The sequence below is a fragment of the Chaetodon auriga genome, chromosome 21 (genome assembly GCF_051107435.1).
Source record: "Chaetodon auriga isolate fChaAug3 chromosome 21, fChaAug3.hap1, whole genome shotgun sequence".
Classification (NCBI taxonomy): domain Eukaryota; kingdom Metazoa; phylum Chordata; class Actinopteri; order Chaetodontiformes; family Chaetodontidae; genus Chaetodon; species Chaetodon auriga.
Window position 1 is genome coordinate 21,216,602 of NC_135094.1, and position 20,991 is coordinate 21,237,592.

The 20,991-nt window shown below is 38.3% G+C and overlaps 1 protein-coding gene across 1 annotated transcript; it reads left to right on the plus strand.

Annotated features, from left to right (window-relative positions):
- Positions 1–299: 299 nt before the first annotated feature.
- Positions 300–10,586, plus strand: plag1 (pleiomorphic adenoma gene 1). The gene is made up of 3 exons (XM_076761648.1): positions 300–431; positions 7,623–7,975; positions 8,178–10,586. Exons 2-3 carry the CDS (start codon positions 7,728–7,730, stop codon positions 9,364–9,366), a joined length of 1,437 nt encoding a protein of 478 aa, XP_076617763.1. The 5' UTR covers positions 300–431; positions 7,623–7,727; the 3' UTR covers positions 9,367–10,586.
- Positions 10,587–20,991: the final 10,405 nt, after the last annotated feature.

Genomic DNA, 20,991 nt, shown 5'->3' on the forward strand with positions numbered 1-20,991 from the left:
GCCAATAAGAATCCCTCAAAAGTAACAACGTAGACTGACAATTTAATGAGCCAATAGGATTCATTGGCTGTGTATGTTGGTCTTCCTATCGTTGGAAATTGGACTAAGCCAAGTTCAAACGATTGACAGTTTATCTAGCAAGTCCAAAAATTGAGTTTTATTGAAAGGGACTGTAACTGATTTTGAAGTGAAAGTGGCAGCGCCTTACACAAATCAAAAAGCACAAGTAGGCGGGATGTTTAATGGGCGTGGCTAAATCATAGTGCGGTTGCATCGCAGCGCATACACAATGGCTGCTCGAAAGACGGGAAAGCAAACAATTTTCAGGCCCGCCGCGTCTAGCAAAAAATATGAGAAAAAAATTATTAAAAATTCGGAAAATAGTTGAAAGTGAAGAAAAACTCAACAGAAAGGATGTTAAAGCGTCCGGGGTAAGTTTGATGTAAATTAAGTAAACGGTTGCTCAGTTTTTGAATTAAAATATCGGGGTTATTTAAATTATGAGAGAGGGGTGAGCTGGGGAAAAGTTTGTGTTAATCAGTACTCAGTTTGGGACCACAGAGAAAACCAAGGGAAGACACAAGTACTGATTTTTTTTTTTTAAATAAATTATGTCACTAGTGATAGCCTTACTGGTAAAGTGCGTGTCCGCGAACGTTAAAAGACCACAGAGAGCAGCAGAATGAAGGAAAGTTGAGTGAAGTTGAACATAGGCTCCTCACTTAGTTTATTTATTTTTTAATAACAACGGCAGTGCGATGAGCACCCGCAGGAACAGGCGCACTTGGATTCAGCAGTAATGTCAATTATCCTTCTATTTGCGTTCACATTTTTTGCCTCGCTCTTCACTTCATCATAAGCAGTGTTAACATGTCCTTATCGATTCAAGCATCTCCTTTCCATAACGCCAAATGCAACCATGTAGCAGCTACAGTGACGTTTAGGCATGCTATTTCTGTTTGAGGCTATATGCTATATCGTATTTTCACCCACTGCAGGTATCGATCACGATGTCACACAGATGACAGTTCGGCTATGACCCGTAGGAAGGCTGATACACAAGAAACGGCAAGAAATTGCTTGTCAAAAAAAGTAGCAAAATGGAGGGAGAACATAAGCCAAACTAATTAGGCAATGCTTAAGATTTGCTTGAGCAACCTGCGTCCCAACTTATCGTACATAAGTTCTTTTAAGACGAAAAGTCAGTCTGTGTTCAGTTTGATTGGCGTGGCAGGTTGCACTGTGTACGTTTGTAGCCTAATTCGTATTTAAAGGATCTGGCCCTATAGCTGCAGCCGATAATACAGCGGAGGCTACAGGAGCCGATCATGTCAATGTACTGAGCGTTAAGCACACGTTCTGTAAGCTTTCACAATTTGGGGATCAGAAGCTGCTTTCACCCCAATGTTTTTGTTGAGCTGAAGTAGCCAGTGTGTTTGTGTCGGTGCTTAGAAAGCTGATTGAAACAGTTCCTGAGGTGAAGTGTTGTCAGTGTTGGTCTCTGTTTACACCTGTCCTATAGGTGACCTACAGCAACACCTAAACTCTGCATCTAATATGGAATTAGTCTGCAACTGCTGTGCAGCTGCCATGGCATGATTTTGACTTCGGACAATTACATGGGCTGCTGAATCCATGTGGCTGATTGCACTCGTTTGTGTTCATCAATACAATATAATCCTGACAATGCTAAAGTGAATAAGGCACAGAGTTGCATGGGAGAAGTTGTTCTTTCTTTGATTCAGATGTTTGCTGTTTGGTTCCCATGAGACTTTAAATGCTGCTGAGGCTGAAAGGAAACGTTCTATATGTTTCATCCTGACTGAAAAGATAAGAGGGAATAATGTTGACATGAGAATCCTTGGGAGGATGTTATCTGTCTGCATACATGGGTCTTATTTAGTGCTCATCATTTCCCATAGAAATGAATATGTGATTCTTAATTGCTTGTTTTTGAGTTTCTTGAAATTTGAACATTATATTAATGTTTATAATTGCTTTAGGTATTGAAATGCTTTGATAATGACACATTACCACCGTCATTTTGAAGGCAATTCAATTCATATATTACCGTTTAAGTGTCTGCACTACAGCTCCTGCTGCGTGGGTTATTTTTAAATAAATTAACCTGATGCAGTTTTATTTCTTGTCCTGATGGCAGCTGTTCGTAGACAGACATTTCTTTTATGTGCAAAATTATCCTGCTGTTGAGAACATGTGTTTTCAGCTAAATGACAACCCTCCCCAAAGTTGATCTTACAAAATATCAAGTTCTTGGCTTTGTTTGTCTTGAGATTGATATCGACTATATTGTTGTAACTTACAGTGAAAGTACACTTTTGCATTACAGAAATTTTAACAAAATAACTAGAAATATTTAAGAGTTGTTTCTATATCTATTCATAAATTAGTATATTTAGTAAGTAAAGACAAACAGTTAATGGAAGTGAGTAAAGATACAGAATGTATCTCATGTATTATTATTATTATTATTATTATTATTATCATTAATGTTATTCAAAATGCTAAAAAAAAAAAAAAAAAAACTGACTTTTTAACACAGACAAAACCTCAATGATAACAGCATATTTATGTGTTATAATAAAATGTTGCATTTGAATTAAGAGTCAGTAATGAAAATGAATTCATGTAGCTTTTTTGGCTAAAGAATACATGACATTTTTTATTGAGGTAAAAATGATATGTTCTTTAAAATTTCATGCTTTGATAAGTCTTAATTATTGCAAAATAGCAGGATGCTATCAATCTAATTATTTGCAGTAATTTGGTTAATTTCTGTTAGATATGCATGAGTCACTGCAGACACGTGATTGTAATAACCCTTTATTTCAATAAAATCCTCTCTAAAACTCTCATGCTTTAAAGTTACAGGAACTTTTACATTGAGTTTAATAACAGTAATACAGAAATGTCAGCCCTTTCCACAATCAAAATGAGGAAGAAGTAATGATGCGATAGCTTTCTTTATTTCATCTGTCATTGTGATCCTTTTTCAGAGCTGCATGGATAAATGGCTCTTTAAACTGTGCACTCAATCAGTTGTTGTCAAATTTGGTGGCTATCCCAGAATTAATACAGTTCATGTAAATTTTGCTGAGTGATAATCCTCCATGTGTGAATATTTAGTCTTGTTTGAATTTTGAGTACTAATATAGTAGGAGGATGTGTGATTGTGGATCTGGTGATCTATTCATCTGTTTTTGTTTCTCTCTGCTGGATATCTCTTGTGTTTATTCAGCACAGTTTGATCTGTTTGTGTTTTATTCAATTAAATTTTCATACTAGGTTGGCTTAAGGCAAGAGCTATTCCATTGTCCTTTTATTGAATCGCAGATATCATTTAACAGGTTTTCTAGACTAACACAAAGCTGATTGGGACAGATTGGACAGCCTGTCATGGTAGCTGTAGAGGAGCTAAGATACATGAGTTTTTTGTCAAAAGCATTATATATAGGGAGGTGTGTGGAAGTTGTTTTGGCTACAGGGGTATTACAGTTCTTGCTTGCAGCCATTTCTAAAATATTCACTTGATTGTCCTCCCATCAGTCTGTCATGGAGTTCATTTCCTGGTTGAAAGGGCACATCAGCTTACCTGTTACTTTGTTAAGATGGGTGACCCTGCACAGGGGTAGAGGAGACTTTCTACATGATGATCAACTGTATCAGAAAAAAAAATACAAGCCAGCTGTGCCATAGTGTCAGATTACATTGCTATAACTAATCTATTCAGACCTCACTTGTGTTTTTTTTTTTTTTTTGTATGTTGTAGCCCATTTACTTCAAGTTATTAAAACTTTACATGCGTAATATGTCTGTAGTGTTAACATAATTACTGTATCACTGTATTATTATTATTATTAGTAGTAGTAGTCATGTATATACTGGCATGCACCTGTATTACCTGTACTATATGTGTGTTAAATGTACAGTAAATTTCTATTAATGTCAGTTCAGAACCTCACAATTCCAGTACATAACATCAGCATACAGGATGTACTGCACTTGAATCAAAATGCAGTTTATTACTGAGTATTATCAAGTGTACATTTATATATATTTGCTATGGTTTAGTTTTAGTTTTGCTGGATTTTGTTCATCAACCACCTTGAACATCCTTTTGTTGTCAGTCTGTCAGTCACAGTTTGCAAAGCACACTTTTGCATTTTCATTGCATTTTCCTTATTTTATGGGTTCTAAAAATTTTGATGACTGAGTGTCAATTCAGGGAGCCAGCATACATACAAGGCTTCACAGGAAAACCCATGAACTTGTCATAGGATTTATGATTGGTCTCATAATGGCATTACATTGAATTCCTTGAGGACCGCATTCACCTGCTTACAGATAAGGCAGGTCCATGTATCCACCCCCCAAGGTCCAACAAACATTTGTCCTGAAACCATTATTTCTCTGACAGCTCTTCCCTCTTACTTCCACATTAGCCTGTCAGGGAGTCCTTCGAAATACAGCACAAACATTGATGTCAAAATGTAATTCTTGCAACACTGGTGAGGTGCCAGTAGTCGGCATGAAACTAGTACCTTTTTATAAGTAGTCTTTCCTAACATGACAGACACTTGTAAGGGGGCACAATTTTGGCACAGTAACCAAACATTATATTAAATCTATTGAAAGTGAAAGTATTAGATATAGTGAGATTGAAGATATAATGCATGCATTTCTTGTCACATTCGGGGGGCATACAGAATGTTTCTGAGGGCTGCACTTTGACAACCCCTGCCCTACATCTTCAGAAGCCATAGCTTTCCATTAATTTGCACGCAGCTTACTGAGACTTTGCTTAGAGTAAATGGATCCATCACAGTCGTTATTATGCCTCACGGAAGCTGTGCTATGACATCCTGGTGTTTTCCTCAAATGCATGTTGTCTGTCCCAGAGCATCAAACTTCAGTGGGAAGAATTAGATGGGAGTTGCAGGCAAATGTGGCCACACAAAAGTGGAGTGGATTGTATTTTAATGAAAATTTGCTCTTTGACATCACCATTTATTTGATTATTTACTCATTTCGGCAATGTTTTTTTAATAGAAATGTGCCGCAATAATGCTGAAAAATGTAAATCAAGTTTTTCATTTCTACACTCCCCAAACAGGTTTATTGTGAGCATGTAAATAATATTAATAAAGTAGTCTGCAGTGAATAAAGGTCATTGATTCACCTGTGGCTCAGGACGTAGAGCATCCACTAAAAACAGGGTTGGCTGTTAAATCCCCAGCTCCCCTTGTCCAATGTGGACAAGGGCAAGTGCCTTGCCCAAGGGCCAGGACCCTGCATGGCATCTTCCTGCCAATGATTTGTGTGTGAATAGATGGAGGTACACCAAATTAGGATAAAAGCTTTATATACATGCAGACATTCGCCATTTACTATGCAAATGTATGTGTTCTACCTGCATTTGCTAAAATAGCCACCCTGTCCCCGAGAAATTATGTGTATATACTGCTGCTTTGCAGGGACAAATATATTTTCAATGAAATGTATTGCCACCTAGATCATTTTTTTAAAATCATCATATCAAGGAAAAATTGTCATTAAATCGATTGATATCATAAATGTTGACCCAGTTTAATAGAAGTTTATCTGTCAAATGTGGGTTCAGCACTAACATCCATCAGCCTCCTGACAAATATCTATTTCCAGCTGCTGACACAAAATTGAGGGCAAACATTTGTTCCATCAGCTGAGAACAAAGAAATGTGTCCAGTAGAATGTTATTTTATTTAAGTGTCTTATATAACTCACCTAAACATGTAATTTGTCATTGATATTGTCTAACATACCGCATATCATGGATGCAGCTGGAGGTGTGTTTTATTATTCAGGAAAAAATGAAAGCTGTACACAAGATGGGAAAGCAGTGAAACCAAAAATAAATCTGGCACTCATCTTAAAGCTGCTCTGTTTTAGATTTCAGATCTTTTAATTCTCTATTCTTCACCAAGATTGCTAAGGTCTGTTGTTTATGATATTTTTCTCTTTCATCGGCCAGAATATTGATCAGTCTTACAATCAATATTGCAGAGACTGTCATTCTGTATCCTATCCAGAGTCTTACTAGATAACAGCAGAGAGTAAGACACCCTCATCATTATTACCACATCCAGCCAAGCGAACAGCACAAAAGAACACACTCCTGTCGTGTTATTGGTAGTATTATTGCTATCGCCCGTTCACTACTGTGACACAGAGGCTTGTTCTGTGATCTAGTGGGAATTAGAGGAAGGGGCTGCATTTCATTTAGTAGCATATAACCTGATGAGGTAGTCAGGACATGAGGTCGAGCATACTTTGCTTTGGGGCACTCAAAAAAGCCAAGGTCAACTGGACTTGGTCACCTTTCAGGCAAGGTCTAGAAAAATGCAGGGGCCTTTTATTATGAGCAAGATTAGTTAGTCATCCAGCTATCTTTAGACTTACCACAGGTTTTCTGGTATCACAAAGCTGTCGATCGCCATGGTAACCTAGGCTGCATGGCTATCCTGCTTTGGAGCAGATTAACTTCAGAGGTCGAGATCAAAACCTTTTCAGCCTGGCTACTGACCAGTCACATCACTGAAAATGTACAGTCTTCATTCCTGCAGCAGCTGCAGAGTGCTGAATTTGCAATAACATGACAAGTTCTAAAGACAGATATTTTTATTGGTCAGAATAATCACTGTGTTGTTCCAGACTGTCCATGTGCTCACAGTTTAAAACAGAACTTCTAACAAAAGGACGGGTAGGTCATCACATTAATGAGTGACAATATGTAAATTATTTAATTTCTGTCAGGAGTCCTGGCAGTGAAGATGCTTTTACACTCATATTACATTACTACAACTCAAAATAACGTTAGGCGACGTTTTGGTAATAATTTCTAAAAAAAACAAAAAACAAAAAAGAACGTGTATCCATGGTTGTCTTTTATTGGGTTAGGTTTAGGTTTAGGGTTAGGTTAGGCAGTATTCATTAGCACTAAGTCAATTATAAATGCAGAATTTCAGATAAACCTCATCAGGCATGAACTGTTTTACTCCTCTCACCTCTCTCCTCTCTGCTTTGGCAGAAGAAACAGTCTTACATTACGTTTGACTTTGTATGTGTATCACATGTTCATCATAATTTGTTCATCGTGATATAAAAAAGGGAAAACTACTTATTCTGTACAACTGATCCTTTTGGAAATGGCAAGTGTATACAAAAAGACATATGTAATAATTCTCTCGCTTATTTATAGCCAACCATTAAATATTACATTTATTATAGTGGGAAGTACCACAGAAAATTATTTGTCAGGTGTGTTTACATCTGTGGAAAGGACCAGAGTTGAGCTGGATTGTGAAACCCAGAGTTAACTATGCTAGTTGACAACCACCTAGATGGTACCAATTATCCAGGATCACCAATGTTACCCAAAGAGAGAAGAGAGCCAAGCCTCAGATCAGTATTTCTGTTGATTTATTTTAATTTAGGTTTTAGTTCCTTTTGTACTGCCGGCAACTCAGGCAGCAGCCTGGAACTGAACCATTTACATACATTTACACCTCTCTCTCTCTCTCTCTCTCTCTCTCTCTCTCTCTCTCTCTCTCTCTCTCTCTCAGGCTCCTGAGTCCCGGCGGTGTTGAGTACATAAGACTGGATAGAATAATTGCATCAGTACTTGGCCACTGCACCCCGTCCATGTAGCTGGTCTGCCTTAGAGTGCCATGGCCACGGGAACCCAGGGCCACCGTGACCACATTCTGGAGAAAGCCAAACTTGCAACGCCCATGGGGAGGCGCAAGAGAGCAGAGGGAAAGCCGAAGAAAAATTTCCCATGCCAGGAGTGTCAGAAAGCTTTCAACAGTCTGGAGAAGTTGAAGGTGCACTCATACTCTCACACAGGAGAAAGACCCTACCGCTGCTCCCACCCTGACTGCACCAAGGCTTTCGTCTCCAAATACAAGCTGCTACGGTACAAACAAGCAGCAGTTCATAGCAGGCTGCAGCATGTTGCTTTTCTCTTTACACCTTTGGTAACATAGTGCTCAGTAGTAGTCAGAATGATGTGTTTATACTAGTTTCAGGTCTTGTGTTTATGTGTACTGTAAAGCATGCCAACGTAAAACATGATTGCAACAATTCTGAGTGCTCATAGAATGTGTCTGTGTTCCAAGGCATATGGCAACTCACTCGCCAGAAAAAAACCACAAGTGTTCATACTGTGAGAAAATGTTCCACCGCAAGGATCACTTAAAGAATCACCTACACACTCACGACCCGTACAAGGAGGCATTCACCTGTCAGGAGTGTGGCAAGAGCTACAACACCAAGCTGGGCTTCAAACGCCACCTTGCCCTCCACGCTGCCAACAGTGGCGACCTCACCTGCCAAGTGTGCCTGCAGCCGTTCCCCAGCACAGGGGTTCTTCTGGAACACCTCAAAACACATGCTGGCAAGTCCTCTGGTGGGACCAAAGAGAAAAAGCATCGCTGTGAGCATTGCGAGCGGCGATTTTACACCCGTAAAGATGTGCGACGCCACATGGTGGTGCACACCGGACGTAAGGACTTCCTTTGCCAGTACTGTGCACAGCGCTTTGGTAGGAAGGACCACCTGACACGTCACGTGAAAAAGAGCCACGCCCGGGAGCTGCTAAGGGTAAAAACTGAGCCAGCTGATTCGCTGGAGCCAGTCGTCTACGACTTGTTGTCTGGAGGCATCAAGGGCGAGCTTCCAGGAATGCTAACGCCGAGGCCACACCAGCTCAACATGTACACAGGCCCCGTCCTGGACACAGAGCCCTTCCCCACCACCACACACCCCTTTTCTTTAAAGTACCCGCTGGGCTCCAATTTTACCTCATACACCTTCTCCTCACAGGAGCGGGAGCAAAATCTAAAGGGAGAACTGGAGACCTACCTGATGGAGCTGCAGAGCAGCATGCCCTCCTCATCCTCTGCAGCCCAAGAACCCCAACTCTCCTCCTCCAAACTGGACTTGGAGACTCAAGTGGGTGTGCTGGAGGAAACAAGCCAGGAGGTGTCCCTGTCCAAAATGTCCACGCCAGTGGCAGCAGCCTCTGCAGGTGACTCTCTGGCTTCATCTTCCTCTCTGATGGACTTCTCACAGCTTTTCAACTTCCTGCCACTCAACGGGCCTCCTTACAACCAGGCAGGGGGCAGCGGGGGGCAGGGCGTTGCCTATCCACCCAATGAAGAGCCCACATCTCTTGTCCAGCTGCCTCCCCATGCCCCTGACGGCCCAGATGCTGCAGAGAATCCGCTTCATGGGCTCCCCTCCTCCTTTATATCCAACCTGAGCACACCCACCACACTGCCCCGCTTCCACCAAGCTTTTCAGTGATCCAGTATGTACTGCACATTGCACACATGCAATCAAATACACATACTGACACACATGTTGAGCTATACAACCACACCAGCAGACATCGAAACAAGATGCCAGTAACACATTTGAAGATGTTAGCACCTCTGTCCATTTAATATGACAACATGAGCGGACACTAACATACACAAGAGACACATGATGATTAGCACTAACAGCAGGACACATACATTATTCCCCAATGATGTGTTCACATAATAATGGAAAAATTATTATCTTGAGTGTTAATGAATATACAATTTCCAAATTCTTGGGTTCTTGCTATTTCCAAGTTGTATAACCCACCATGGTCTGTTCTCATTACCAGGAGAAATTACTTTTCAAAGATTTTCAGGCTACAATATACAATCTTTAATTGCAGCAGAATTCAGTTGAATTTAATCATGGGCTGTGCTCACAAAGGTCAGTACAGACTATACAGCACTGCTCTGTGCACTGCACCACTAACAGTAGTGTAAAAACACACCACATACACATTAATGAAGCAAAAAGTTTTTTTCTGCAATTACGTGGACACGGATCAGTTGTGAGAGCTGTGTCAGTTTTAACATGAATTAGTCTCTTGGGTGTTGGAGAATTTTCACATAGATGACTGATAATAATAATTTGATTGCAGTGACATTTTCCTTTGTTTACCTAACCCCCCATACTTTATGATAGATTGACCTTATTATGCAGATTTTACAATGTATATTGTGTTTTGTGCAGCACTTTGAACTTAGTGATTTTATCTGTCGTCACAGTTGACCTTAGTTCGTGTCTTTCTTGTCGTAGGGACCAATCTGCAGTTTTGGGATGTTTTCGCCCATTTACATCTATTCAATACATCACGTACTATAAATGACTGCTGACCATTTTCCAAACCAAACCAGATTTTGGATTTTTGCAACGTTCCAGGCAGCTATTGCGTTTCATTGATTTCTAATCTGTATAGCAATCCACTTACTTGAGTTAGGTAATCCATCACAGTGATCGTGTCTGCTTGTATTTTTGTCATTATCAACACTATAATATTCATGCTCGCAACTGCATTATCAGGCAGTACAATGACATCACCATGGCAGCAGGTAAGGCAGACCTAATGTTCACTGTGCTGGATTACACAGCCAGGTTGCAAGTATCTGCAAGTTTATTTCCAATATTTAATGAAATTATAGGAAACCAACGGCTTCCTGGAAGGTGGGAAAGCTCAATCGAAACATCTCAAACATGCTATGAAGGAATATTAGCATTAAGTCAAAGCATTTGTGATTTGTGGTAAATAGTCTAAAACATGCAAAAACATCAGTCTGGTCCTTTTAATCAATCCATAAAGTTTATTCATATTGTTAGAGACAAGGTACTGAGGAGGAACTACTGAGCAACAGTGTTACAGTTTTACATTTCATCTTGGTAGTTAGTGGATTTTCTGCTCAAGTTTTATCTTAACTCTCCAACAGCAGGAGCATTTTCATTAAAGCTGAAATGTGTCTTTATGGAGTTTCATAGATATCCCCCAACCCCAAAGTCAACTAAACACAGACAGAACTGTCTTATATTTGCTCAAACATTGTTGAAGACTGATAGATAGATGAAAAATCTCATCTGGGTATTTCAACATAGGGATAGAATTGACACAAAGGGCTGCCATTGTCCAATTTTCCCCACCGTCCCTACCACACACACAGCATTCTGAATTGGATGTGTCTGGATTCACAGGCACCAGTTTCATCACAGAAAACTGAGAAATAACTTCTTTTCATTCATTCGTTCATTCATTCAACCTGTAATTAAATCTTGAAGAATCATGACAAGACATGCCCTCACTCCCAATGATGTTGAGAGTACAGTTAAAATACACAAAAAAACTCCTCTAACCATGACACACAAACATGCGTAACCATTCAAGTTTTATGATCCTTACCCAGTCAACTAGCTGAAATGATCTGTCAACCATCACAGCAGCATTATCTTTTAGTAGGACTGAGCACTGCAGGCTCAATGTGTCTTTGTTGATGGTTTTGAACATGGCAGCTGAGCTGTTCCACTCTCCCTTTGTTAGTATCAGTGTGCCCTATTCTTCAAAGGTTATGAAAAAAAAAACAATTTAATCAAAGACCACAAAGCAAGCACTCCTTAAGGTTGAAGGACGTTATTCCTGCAAAAATGCATAATCACATGAAGTATCTCCATTTCTTTCTTGTCTGTTTTCAAGCACCTGTGCCTTTAGTCGCACTTCACCTTCTGAGAACTGTAGTTAGAGTGCCTTGTTTGTGACTCTTGGACTGAAACAAAACTTTTTAGTTGTAGATCAGATTCAAAATATGCAGAAAGCTCGTTTTACATCTGCATGTCATCACATTTTAAGTGTATATGTGGTACCTAATATCGTTGTACTAGGTATGTACAGTATCATAAAAGGTCATTGCAAGGATGGTATGCAAAAGTGACGCATAAAAATGCAAACTGGGGATTTTGGGTAGGCAGGGGGCTGAACCTAATGCCTTGCTTTTTAAAAAAGCAAGAGCCTGTATAGTACAACTAATATTTTTACTGGACTCCTACCCCCCTTGAAATAAATAAATAAATAAATAAATAAATAAAGCACCTTCTCCCCTGTGTCTCAGAACTGAAGCATAAACAAGTTAAGATGATGTGCCCCAATTTAAAACTTTAATATTTGAAGAAAACATTACTTTTTACAATGTGCATCACTAATATGCACATTAAAAGCGAAATTAGCAATTGCTTTATAAATCGCAAATATACTCTTTACCAAATATTCCAGCCACTCTACCTTTGAACCAAGAACTAGATATAGAATATCCATATAAAATATGCCAGTTCAGTTTTTTTTTTCTCATCCATTGTGGAACAATGTTGAACTATTTAATAACATATAAAATCATTGTAACATTATGTGAAACTGCCAAATTTTGCTACTATTTTGGTATTTTTGCCAAAAGAATGGAATGTGAAACAAATATTCACAATCCTAAGAGGAAATCTTTTATGAGTGACTGAGCCACACCTTGGTAGTCATTCCATTTTTAAAGCCTGACTAAATGTTTTCCTCAGGCATGAATACTCTCTCCCTCTTTTACAGAGGTTTGAGAGGCATGGAAAACATGCTTTAGTATGCCGTGCTTCCATTAAAACTCAGCATGCAGGTCTTCTGAATCCCTCAGTTCAGAATCAGTTCAGCAGTTTGATTGTGAAAATAAATGTCCACAGCCACATGTTCTAACTTCCTCCTGCAGGCTCCACTTCACTTTGTTTAGATTAAAGTGGAGGTCACCTCCTAAAACACAAAACACATGTTAGTCTTGTAGGTTTTGACTACAGTGCCTATGAACTTTTCTATGAACATGAAGTCTCTGAAAGCTAAAAACATGATGGAGCTGCAAGACACAAAGACCTAAGTTTAGACTTACACAATAATTGAAATAGTAATTGAAATGCTCATTATTATTAAGTATGAAGGAAAGAGTTGGTGGCAATCCAGTTTTTGTGCAAATGTGAACAGGGAATCAGTGTAATTGCTCTTTAATGATAACAGCAATGAAAACTACTTATGATGCTGGAAAAGAGTATTTACATATTTCAACAACACTCAAAAGATAAATACGACAAAGGAATATTACTGGCAAATCTTCAGAGCTCAGTTGGTCTTTTAAGATTAAAGTGTTGATATGCAAGCTAACAGCACTCTTTTTTTTTTTTCATGTGATACAGCTTTAAACATGAAAGCACACTAATTTGAACGAAATCCCTCTAAGTATACAATCAGACTGTCCGCTTTTTATGGAGTTTGGTAGGATTTGCCTTCATTCATCACTATATTCAGCTTTCAGTACTGTGATATGTAGCTTTAGGGGAGAGTTTTTATCTGCAATGAAATGTTTGAGAGGGTAGAAATAAAACTGCGTTAGGTTCATGTGGGCAGAGAGCCCTGGGTAGGCTGAAAATCTGTGTAGGAATAGTCATTTGCCCCATCTTTAACAGCTTCTAGTGCCCTCTTGCACTTACAAATGTAGCTGTGTGAGCAAAACGCTTACCAATGGACAATAGAAGATCATAGTAGTGCTTGGGCATCTCCCAAATGCAAATGTGTAGAACTGTATGAATGTGAAGCAGGACTGTGCTGGAAAAGAGCTGAGATTCACAGCTAACCATCCCTGGGTTAAAGAAAATTTTAATAGAATAGGCCAAAGCATGCTTGATTTCGATTATTAGTTCAGGTAGTCCTTCCAGCTTAAAACTTTAAAGGACCGTCAAATGCAGTTAAATGTGGTGGATTCAGTTTCAACACCTTTGGGAATTGTGTTGTTTCTGAGATAGTTGTCTCTGAGACTTCTGCATCCACTCCAGCACAATGGGGGTGAAAGAGCACTGAAAAATTCAGCCCAGCATCCTTCAGAACTGGACTAGGAATTGATGTTTTCACCTGTCCTGGTGTAGTGATAGAAGTCTCAAAACCTGGACAATTTAAACCAAAACTGTCTGTAAGGATAAATGCCACTAGAGAGAAGAGAACATGTTTCTGTTTTGGTTTTTTGGAGATTTAAGTGAACTGCATCTCTAATTTAAAAATACAAAATTATGGACATTATGGACATATGGACAAGGACATTATGTTTTGGAGTGAACACATCTGTGATTCTTATCATTTAGATTCTTGAAATAGTATTTTTGCAATTTTCTGCAGTTCCAAATCTACCCAAGCCACCAAAAGAGGTGCTTGTTGTTTGATTGTGAGTAGTGAAGATAATCAGTGAACAGTAGCTGCATTTCATCTCGGATGGACAGTCAGTTCAGAGACCCACACAGATACAAATGCACATTTCTACCTTGTCTTCTCTTAACATGAAGACATGTAGCCAACAATAGCTTGACTGTTATCAGTATGGACACAATATAAGATTCAAATCCTACTTGTAAGGAGACGTTGTGCCTTATTTTTCATGTAATACTTTAACATGTCAGCTGCTATTTAAAATCAACAAGGAAAATACAGTAACATACTTTTTAAAGAAAAGTGGCACACATAATGGCATAGTTAGAACATATGTACATCACATATACTTTTTTAGATATTGTTTCCCACAAGTAAACAATTACAGTTCTATCCACTAACATCACCTTTCACTCATAACCCAAATGATTGATTCCAGCACGACATCTAGGATTTTTGAATGGCCATTGAAAACATGGAGTCTTAGGTTTGAATATTGGTTTGTGTAAACACAAAACATCTTCAGTGAAGTGTTAAAACAGACAGATACTGAAAACGTCTGTGATACTAAGTGGACCATTGAGTGGAAAATTGGGGTTCAAGAGGTATTTTTCTAACAACAGAATGATAGTAAACCACAGTTTGCACTGATGCGTTGGCGTGACGTTACTTTTCTTTACTGTTGTGCATTGAAATTTTCTAAATGTGGTAGTGTTGCATTGAATAGTTGCTGCAGCTGTTGTTCATATAAAGTTGCTTAGTTTGAGTTAGCCTCATTTGTGACCTCAGCACCCCATATATCACTCTGGTCGCATAGCATTCCCTATGCATACCAAAGGGGAAAAGATGATACTACCTGGGCAAAATGTTCTCATTCTGGGCTGACAGTAAACATCTGTGAGATTACAAAAATATATTTAAAGATATCTGCTGCTGAAAATTCTAATTTTTCCACATGGGTTTGTGTAGGGAACTTCAAATCATGGAGTTACATACAATACTGAGGCCACAAATGCGCTTTCTAACTGTTGCCAGCGATGGGCTTATGGTTGTAGTCTTCCTTCTCATACGAATAACATCATGCTTGACTCAATTGTGTGCACAGCACTGAATACCAAAACCTGTACTGAAAGCTAACATCAAATGCTTGGTCAGATTCATTCTTTTTCTTTGACACATTAATTCCATATTTAAATCACAATTTTGATAAAAGCTGAGGGAAAACGAACACCTATCCTAGTTGCTGGCTCACTGGCAGCACATTAAAAAAAAGGGAAAGCTGCACACTCAGAACTCACTTTTGGCATACTGCCTTCCTCAGCCAATATAAATTATTACAACTTGATGTTACTGTATTTTACTACAAAATTCTCATCCCACTGCTTATGTTTGGGCAACATTTGGCATTTAAAATTGATCATGTGACCAAAGTTCTCTGCTTGCATATACTTATACTCCATAACAACTGAGCAAACTCAATTTTTTAATGAAGGCCGTTGGGTGCTATTTAAAGGGCTATACAAAACCTAGTAAGTGGTCCTTAAGTTAAGATTATTTTGTCAAACTACTGTTCCCAGGGCCAAGAGTGAACTTTCATGCTCAACATTTGAGCATTGTTGCTTCTTTTGTAAAATGAAAAAAAGGATCTGTAGAAAAAGTTGGTCTATATATTGTTTTGGTATCAGTATCAAAACTCTGGTATCATATTGACACAGACTGAAACATTTTCAACGGATAATAAGCCCACCAATGTAACTGAAGGAAGAAATACCATAAAGGTGATGTTAGCTGATCTATATTTCACAAAATAAAGATGACATATTTCATCTGAAGTACACACATAACATTGGATCGCACGCTATACAGAAAAAATGTGAACTTTACAGCCTGCAAAAAAAACTTGGCCTTTTCCCTTCCCCCACAGCATTACCAGATGGTGCATCTTATTTCCATGAAATGGTTGATGGATATGTAACCCAATAGTGTTATCATTTACCTCACATACTCATCTTGTTTTTGTGCTACGAGATTCAAAAATGATGATGAACTACAAGTGTTAAGTTCCCCTTTTTCTTTCCTGAATGACAGAATTGATGAGACATGAATGGAGACAATATTTTTCTCGGTTGTGTGAAATGTAGAGTTGAATGTGTAATGTGCAAAGCATTTATGGAAGTTTGCTATTTGAATCTTGTGAAGGTTTGTGGTTTTACAAGAGATGTTAGCAAGCCGCTATTTTTTTTCCTAGCACTTTTTTGTAAATTGAATGCCTTTATTTCCTCCAATACAATTTGTTTCAAACTTTTACTACAAATGTATAGATGATATATTTAGCTCTTTTAGAGAACAATAACATGTAAATACAATATAAAATGTTTTATTTTTACAGGTACAATTTTGACAGTGTTTTTCCTATCAAAGTGTCATTTTTGCTTTACTTGCACAAGTGTTCTGTGTATCTCATTGAGGGGTCTTTTAACAAAAATAATGTACCTTAAACACAGATATTTGTTGGCCTAGTTTTTCAGAAGGCCTTCTCTGACTATTCAGCCGCTGGTTTAGGTGAGAGCTAATAATGAAGCTTCAATTGACAATTCGATAGCACTTAATTATGAATATCATCTTGTCATTGGTTGTTTAGTTGTTAAGAAGACAAATAAGATATACTGTATGTTCAATAACTCCCAGGATGATTTTGTCCTCCTCTATCATCCTTTGACCTCAGTGTGACATATGACATATGACCTAAATATATTACTTGATTTCTTAACGGTTTCTGTCTGAAAGCTGCTGCATGAATACAGATCAGCTAGCTGTTTCAACTTGATGTATAACTCACATGGACTGTATGACAGAATCCAGGGATTTGATGTGGGGAGAGTAAAAACAACAAACTGTGGATCAAAGTTGACACTAAAACGCTCCACACATTAGAGACAGTCAATTCGATTTGGAGTCTGGTATCAGATCAGGTTCATAATTCTTAAGTAATCTGAACTGTCATGGGAAAAAGAAATAGGAAAAATAAAATGTCTCCCACAGTTGTTTGGTGACCAGGAGACAGGAGATGCTCTTCAGTGAGAGGCACAGACCTTCAGCAATTCCTGTCAAACTTCTTTATAAGCTTCAGTGGTACCAGTGAACTTTATTGAATGTGTACGTAAGAAACACTGCAATACTGCAATATATTTTGGTATTGGATCAAGCTGCTAACATACTTCTAAAGCTCCTTAAGGTGCTACAGACCTCTTTTCTAGTTCTTAAATGTATCGTTTGTACAAACAAAGTATCCAGTTTAGCTGAACAGTTGGCAGTGTGCCTGGTTGTACTATATAGCTACATATATTTTTATTGTACTGTGACTTTTGTAGTCTTTTGACAGACTTGCCTGTAATATCACATGCCCTCACCCCCTCCCCACCTGTGTGTCATGATATTGGGAAACATTGTGGAAGATTGATCTGAGTGAAGTCACTCAGCAGAGATGAAGACTTTGGAGCTGACACAGAGAAACACGACTCCATGTGACCCCATTCAAAATGAGCTGAGGAAGTTCAGAGATGAACTCCATTCCAGCCATGTTGTTTTTGTTATTTGTTACATTTCAACAATGCCATCCTGTCACAATGATGGAGTCATTGCTAATTCTCAATATTCTACTTAAAATCTATTTTACAAACTACTGTTGTAATTTTATAAATATAGGCAAAGTAATTCATATATATGTATGTGTGTATGTATGTATATATATGTATATATACACATTATATATATATTTTGTGTATATATGTAATATATATATGTATATATACATACATGTATATATGTATAAACATATATACATATGTATATATACATATATATGTATGTGTGTGTGCGTGTGTGTGCGCGGGTGTATGTGTATAGGTTGTGTAAAATGAAAATTAATGCTGCAGCTTTTATCCGTTGTTCTTTAAACATTGACAACATCATCCAAAGACACAGATTATTTATTGTCTGGCAGAATAACCTGATTTGATTTACATACCTTGCTGCTATGAGAGAAGAGCTGCAGTCGTCAACTCCAGTGTTTTTACACAATGTAATGAAAGTTCAATAAACATAAGAGAAGGATCTAACTGTGTCTATCTGGTCATTCCTAAAACGTGTGCTTCTGTGTAAGCCAGTGGTCCTTTCGAGCCTTTTCTCACTGTCCAACATTTAATGTGCTCTTAACATTAAATCTGATTTTGTGGTTAGAACTGTCTAGACCAAAGGTCTGCAGCCTTTAACAATGTAAATGAGAGTGAATTCTGCATACAAGCTGAAAAAAGGTTGGTTGTTCAATTCAAACCCAAATCTGTATCTGGAAATGCTGGAATATCATTGTAACCATTGGTTACTGTGATGGTTATAGCTGAGTTAATATAACCAATACAGTTTAGTGGCTGAGCTAGATTTTTGTCTTGTGTCATACAATATTTTTCTTATTGTCAACAATTCAATGCTTCATCAACAAAGCATTGTGTTAGTCCATCTCAATACTTTGAGAATTTGCTGTCCTGTCTGTGGCTCTCAGCTTTTAGCCCATTGGTTCATACTGAAGAAGAACTCCTTAGAAATGTCTTACTAATATATAGATAAGCTTTTCATGAAGACTCAGTGATTTACTAAATCAGCTGGCCACTCTAGTTTTTAACATAATTCAAACAGGCAGAAGGGCTGAATTTGTTGGGGATTATTTTCAGTGGCGGATTAATCTACATTTGGTGATCTAGTGAGTATTCTTGGCAGCATGTGGGACTGAGTCAAAATTAACTACAGTGTGTGTGTGTATGTGTGTGTGTGTGTGTGTGTGTGTGTGTGTGTGTGTGTGTGTGTGTGTGTGTGTGTGTTTTCATGGTTATGAAGGAACCTGTCACCCAGTGCAACAGTATGGCTTAGTGATGTGTTTTAGTAGGTTTTAGACAACAATGAGGCTCTGTGACACAGAAGAATAAAATTGATCAGGCTTGGATACAAACACAAAGTTCTCTTGCTTCTGTCCTGCCGTGTTGTTTTTAGAGGAAGACATTTTCATAAATAGAATGTGAACCAAACCATCAAATGTATGCATGCTGGGTGGATCATCAGAAAAATAACTGGCAAGAAATAAAATGCATAGCTCATATACTTAGTAATATGACCAAAGCAACCCTAACTTGGCACATCTTTGTCTGTTTGGTTCACTATCCTACAAGAGAGAACAGATTCACCTTGAGCACATGCTGTATACCAGGTGCCAGATTTATGCTTGGATATGTTGTTGTTAAAACAGATTGTGAGTTAGTAATTCTCTTATGCTTTTGGTCTCATAAGTTAATGTCATTAGTTTATTTAATCTTCTGGCAATGCTAAACAAACCCACTGAAATGGCACGACAATTTCCAAACATTCCCCAAACCAGTGTTCACAGTTACAGGGGCTGGAGTTTATCCCAGCATTGCAGGTCAGCAGTCTGACAGGTAACATGTACAAAGTTTCTGGTTAGCTGTCTCTGAGTCAAATTTCAGCTACAACTCAATTCCAAAAAAGTGGGAACACTGTGTAAAATGTAAATAAGAACAGAATGCAATGATTTGCAAATCATTTTTGTCCTTTATTTAATTGAATATAGTGTAAAAAATAAAATACTTAACATTCAAACTGATAAACTTTGTTTCTTGTAAATATAAACTCATTCTGAATTTGATACCTGCAACATGTTGGGACAGGGGCCTGTTTACCGCTGTGATACATTACCTTTTAACAACACTCAGAAAGTGTTTGTGAAGTGAGATCACTACCTGTTGAAGCTTTGAAAGAGAAAACATTTCTCATTCTTGTTTTATACACAACTTCAGTTGTTCAATAGTTGGGATCTCCACTGATGTATTTTGCACTCCATAATGTGTGATACATTTTCAGCGGGCAGGCCAGTCTAGTACCCACACTCTCTTACTATGAGGCCATGCTCCTGTAAGACCTGCAGAATGTGGCTTGGCATTGTCTTGCTGGAATAAGAAGGGACATCTCTGAAAAAGACATAATCTGGATGGCTGCCTATGTTGCTCCAAAACCTGTATGTACCTTTCAGCATTAATGGTGCCTTCACAGAATGTCATGGACACTAACACACCCTCATACCATCATGGATGATGACTTTTGGACGGTTTTTGAACCCATACAGTTTTGCACAAAGTGGTGAACCTCTCTCCATCCTTGCTTGTAAACGAGGATGCCCCCATCATACTAAATCGTGATACTATCACCTGAAACCAATGAACCTGTTTACCTTTGAAATATTCCAAATGGGTGTTTTTGGAGCATTCCACAACTTTCTCAGTCTTGTGATGCTCCTGTCCCAACTTGTTTGAAATGTCAGAAATCAGAAAAAGCTTTATTGCCAAGTACGATTTTACACATACGAGGAATTTGTTTTGGTGAACTTGGTGTATGACACATCTACTAAAAATAAGAGTACAAAATATAACAATATAAATATATATACACAAGTCTGTTTTGTTGTTGTTGTTGTTGTTGTTGTTGTTTTTTTCTTCCAGAAACACAGTCTGTTTTTTCAGAAAGAAGGTCTGTGCCTCTCACTGAAGAGAGAAACGTGCTGAGATTCAGAATAGGCATGTATTTAGAAAAATCAATTCAGTTGATAAGGTAAAACATTGTATTTGTTGTCTTTGTGCTGTTTTCAATTGAATATAAGCCAAAAAGGATGACTGCATTATTTGCATTTAATGCAGCATTCCAACTTTTTTGGAACGGGGGTTGGGTAAACCAAGCTGCAATTTCCTCTGTTAACTGACAAACTCTCTTTCCTGCTGTCACTGTTGTCTGTGTGCCTTCACGTTCGTGTG

Bases quoted from the DNA above. Each gene is read 5' to 3' on its own strand.
- plag1 (XM_076761648.1), top strand. From the start codon at position 7,728: ATGGCCACGGGAACCCAGGGCCACCGTGACCACATTCTGGAGAAAGCC. The intron at 7,976-8,177 runs GTACAAACAAGC...CTGTGTTCCAAG, and splicing joins TCCAAATACAAGCTGCTACG to GCATATGGCAACTCACTCGC.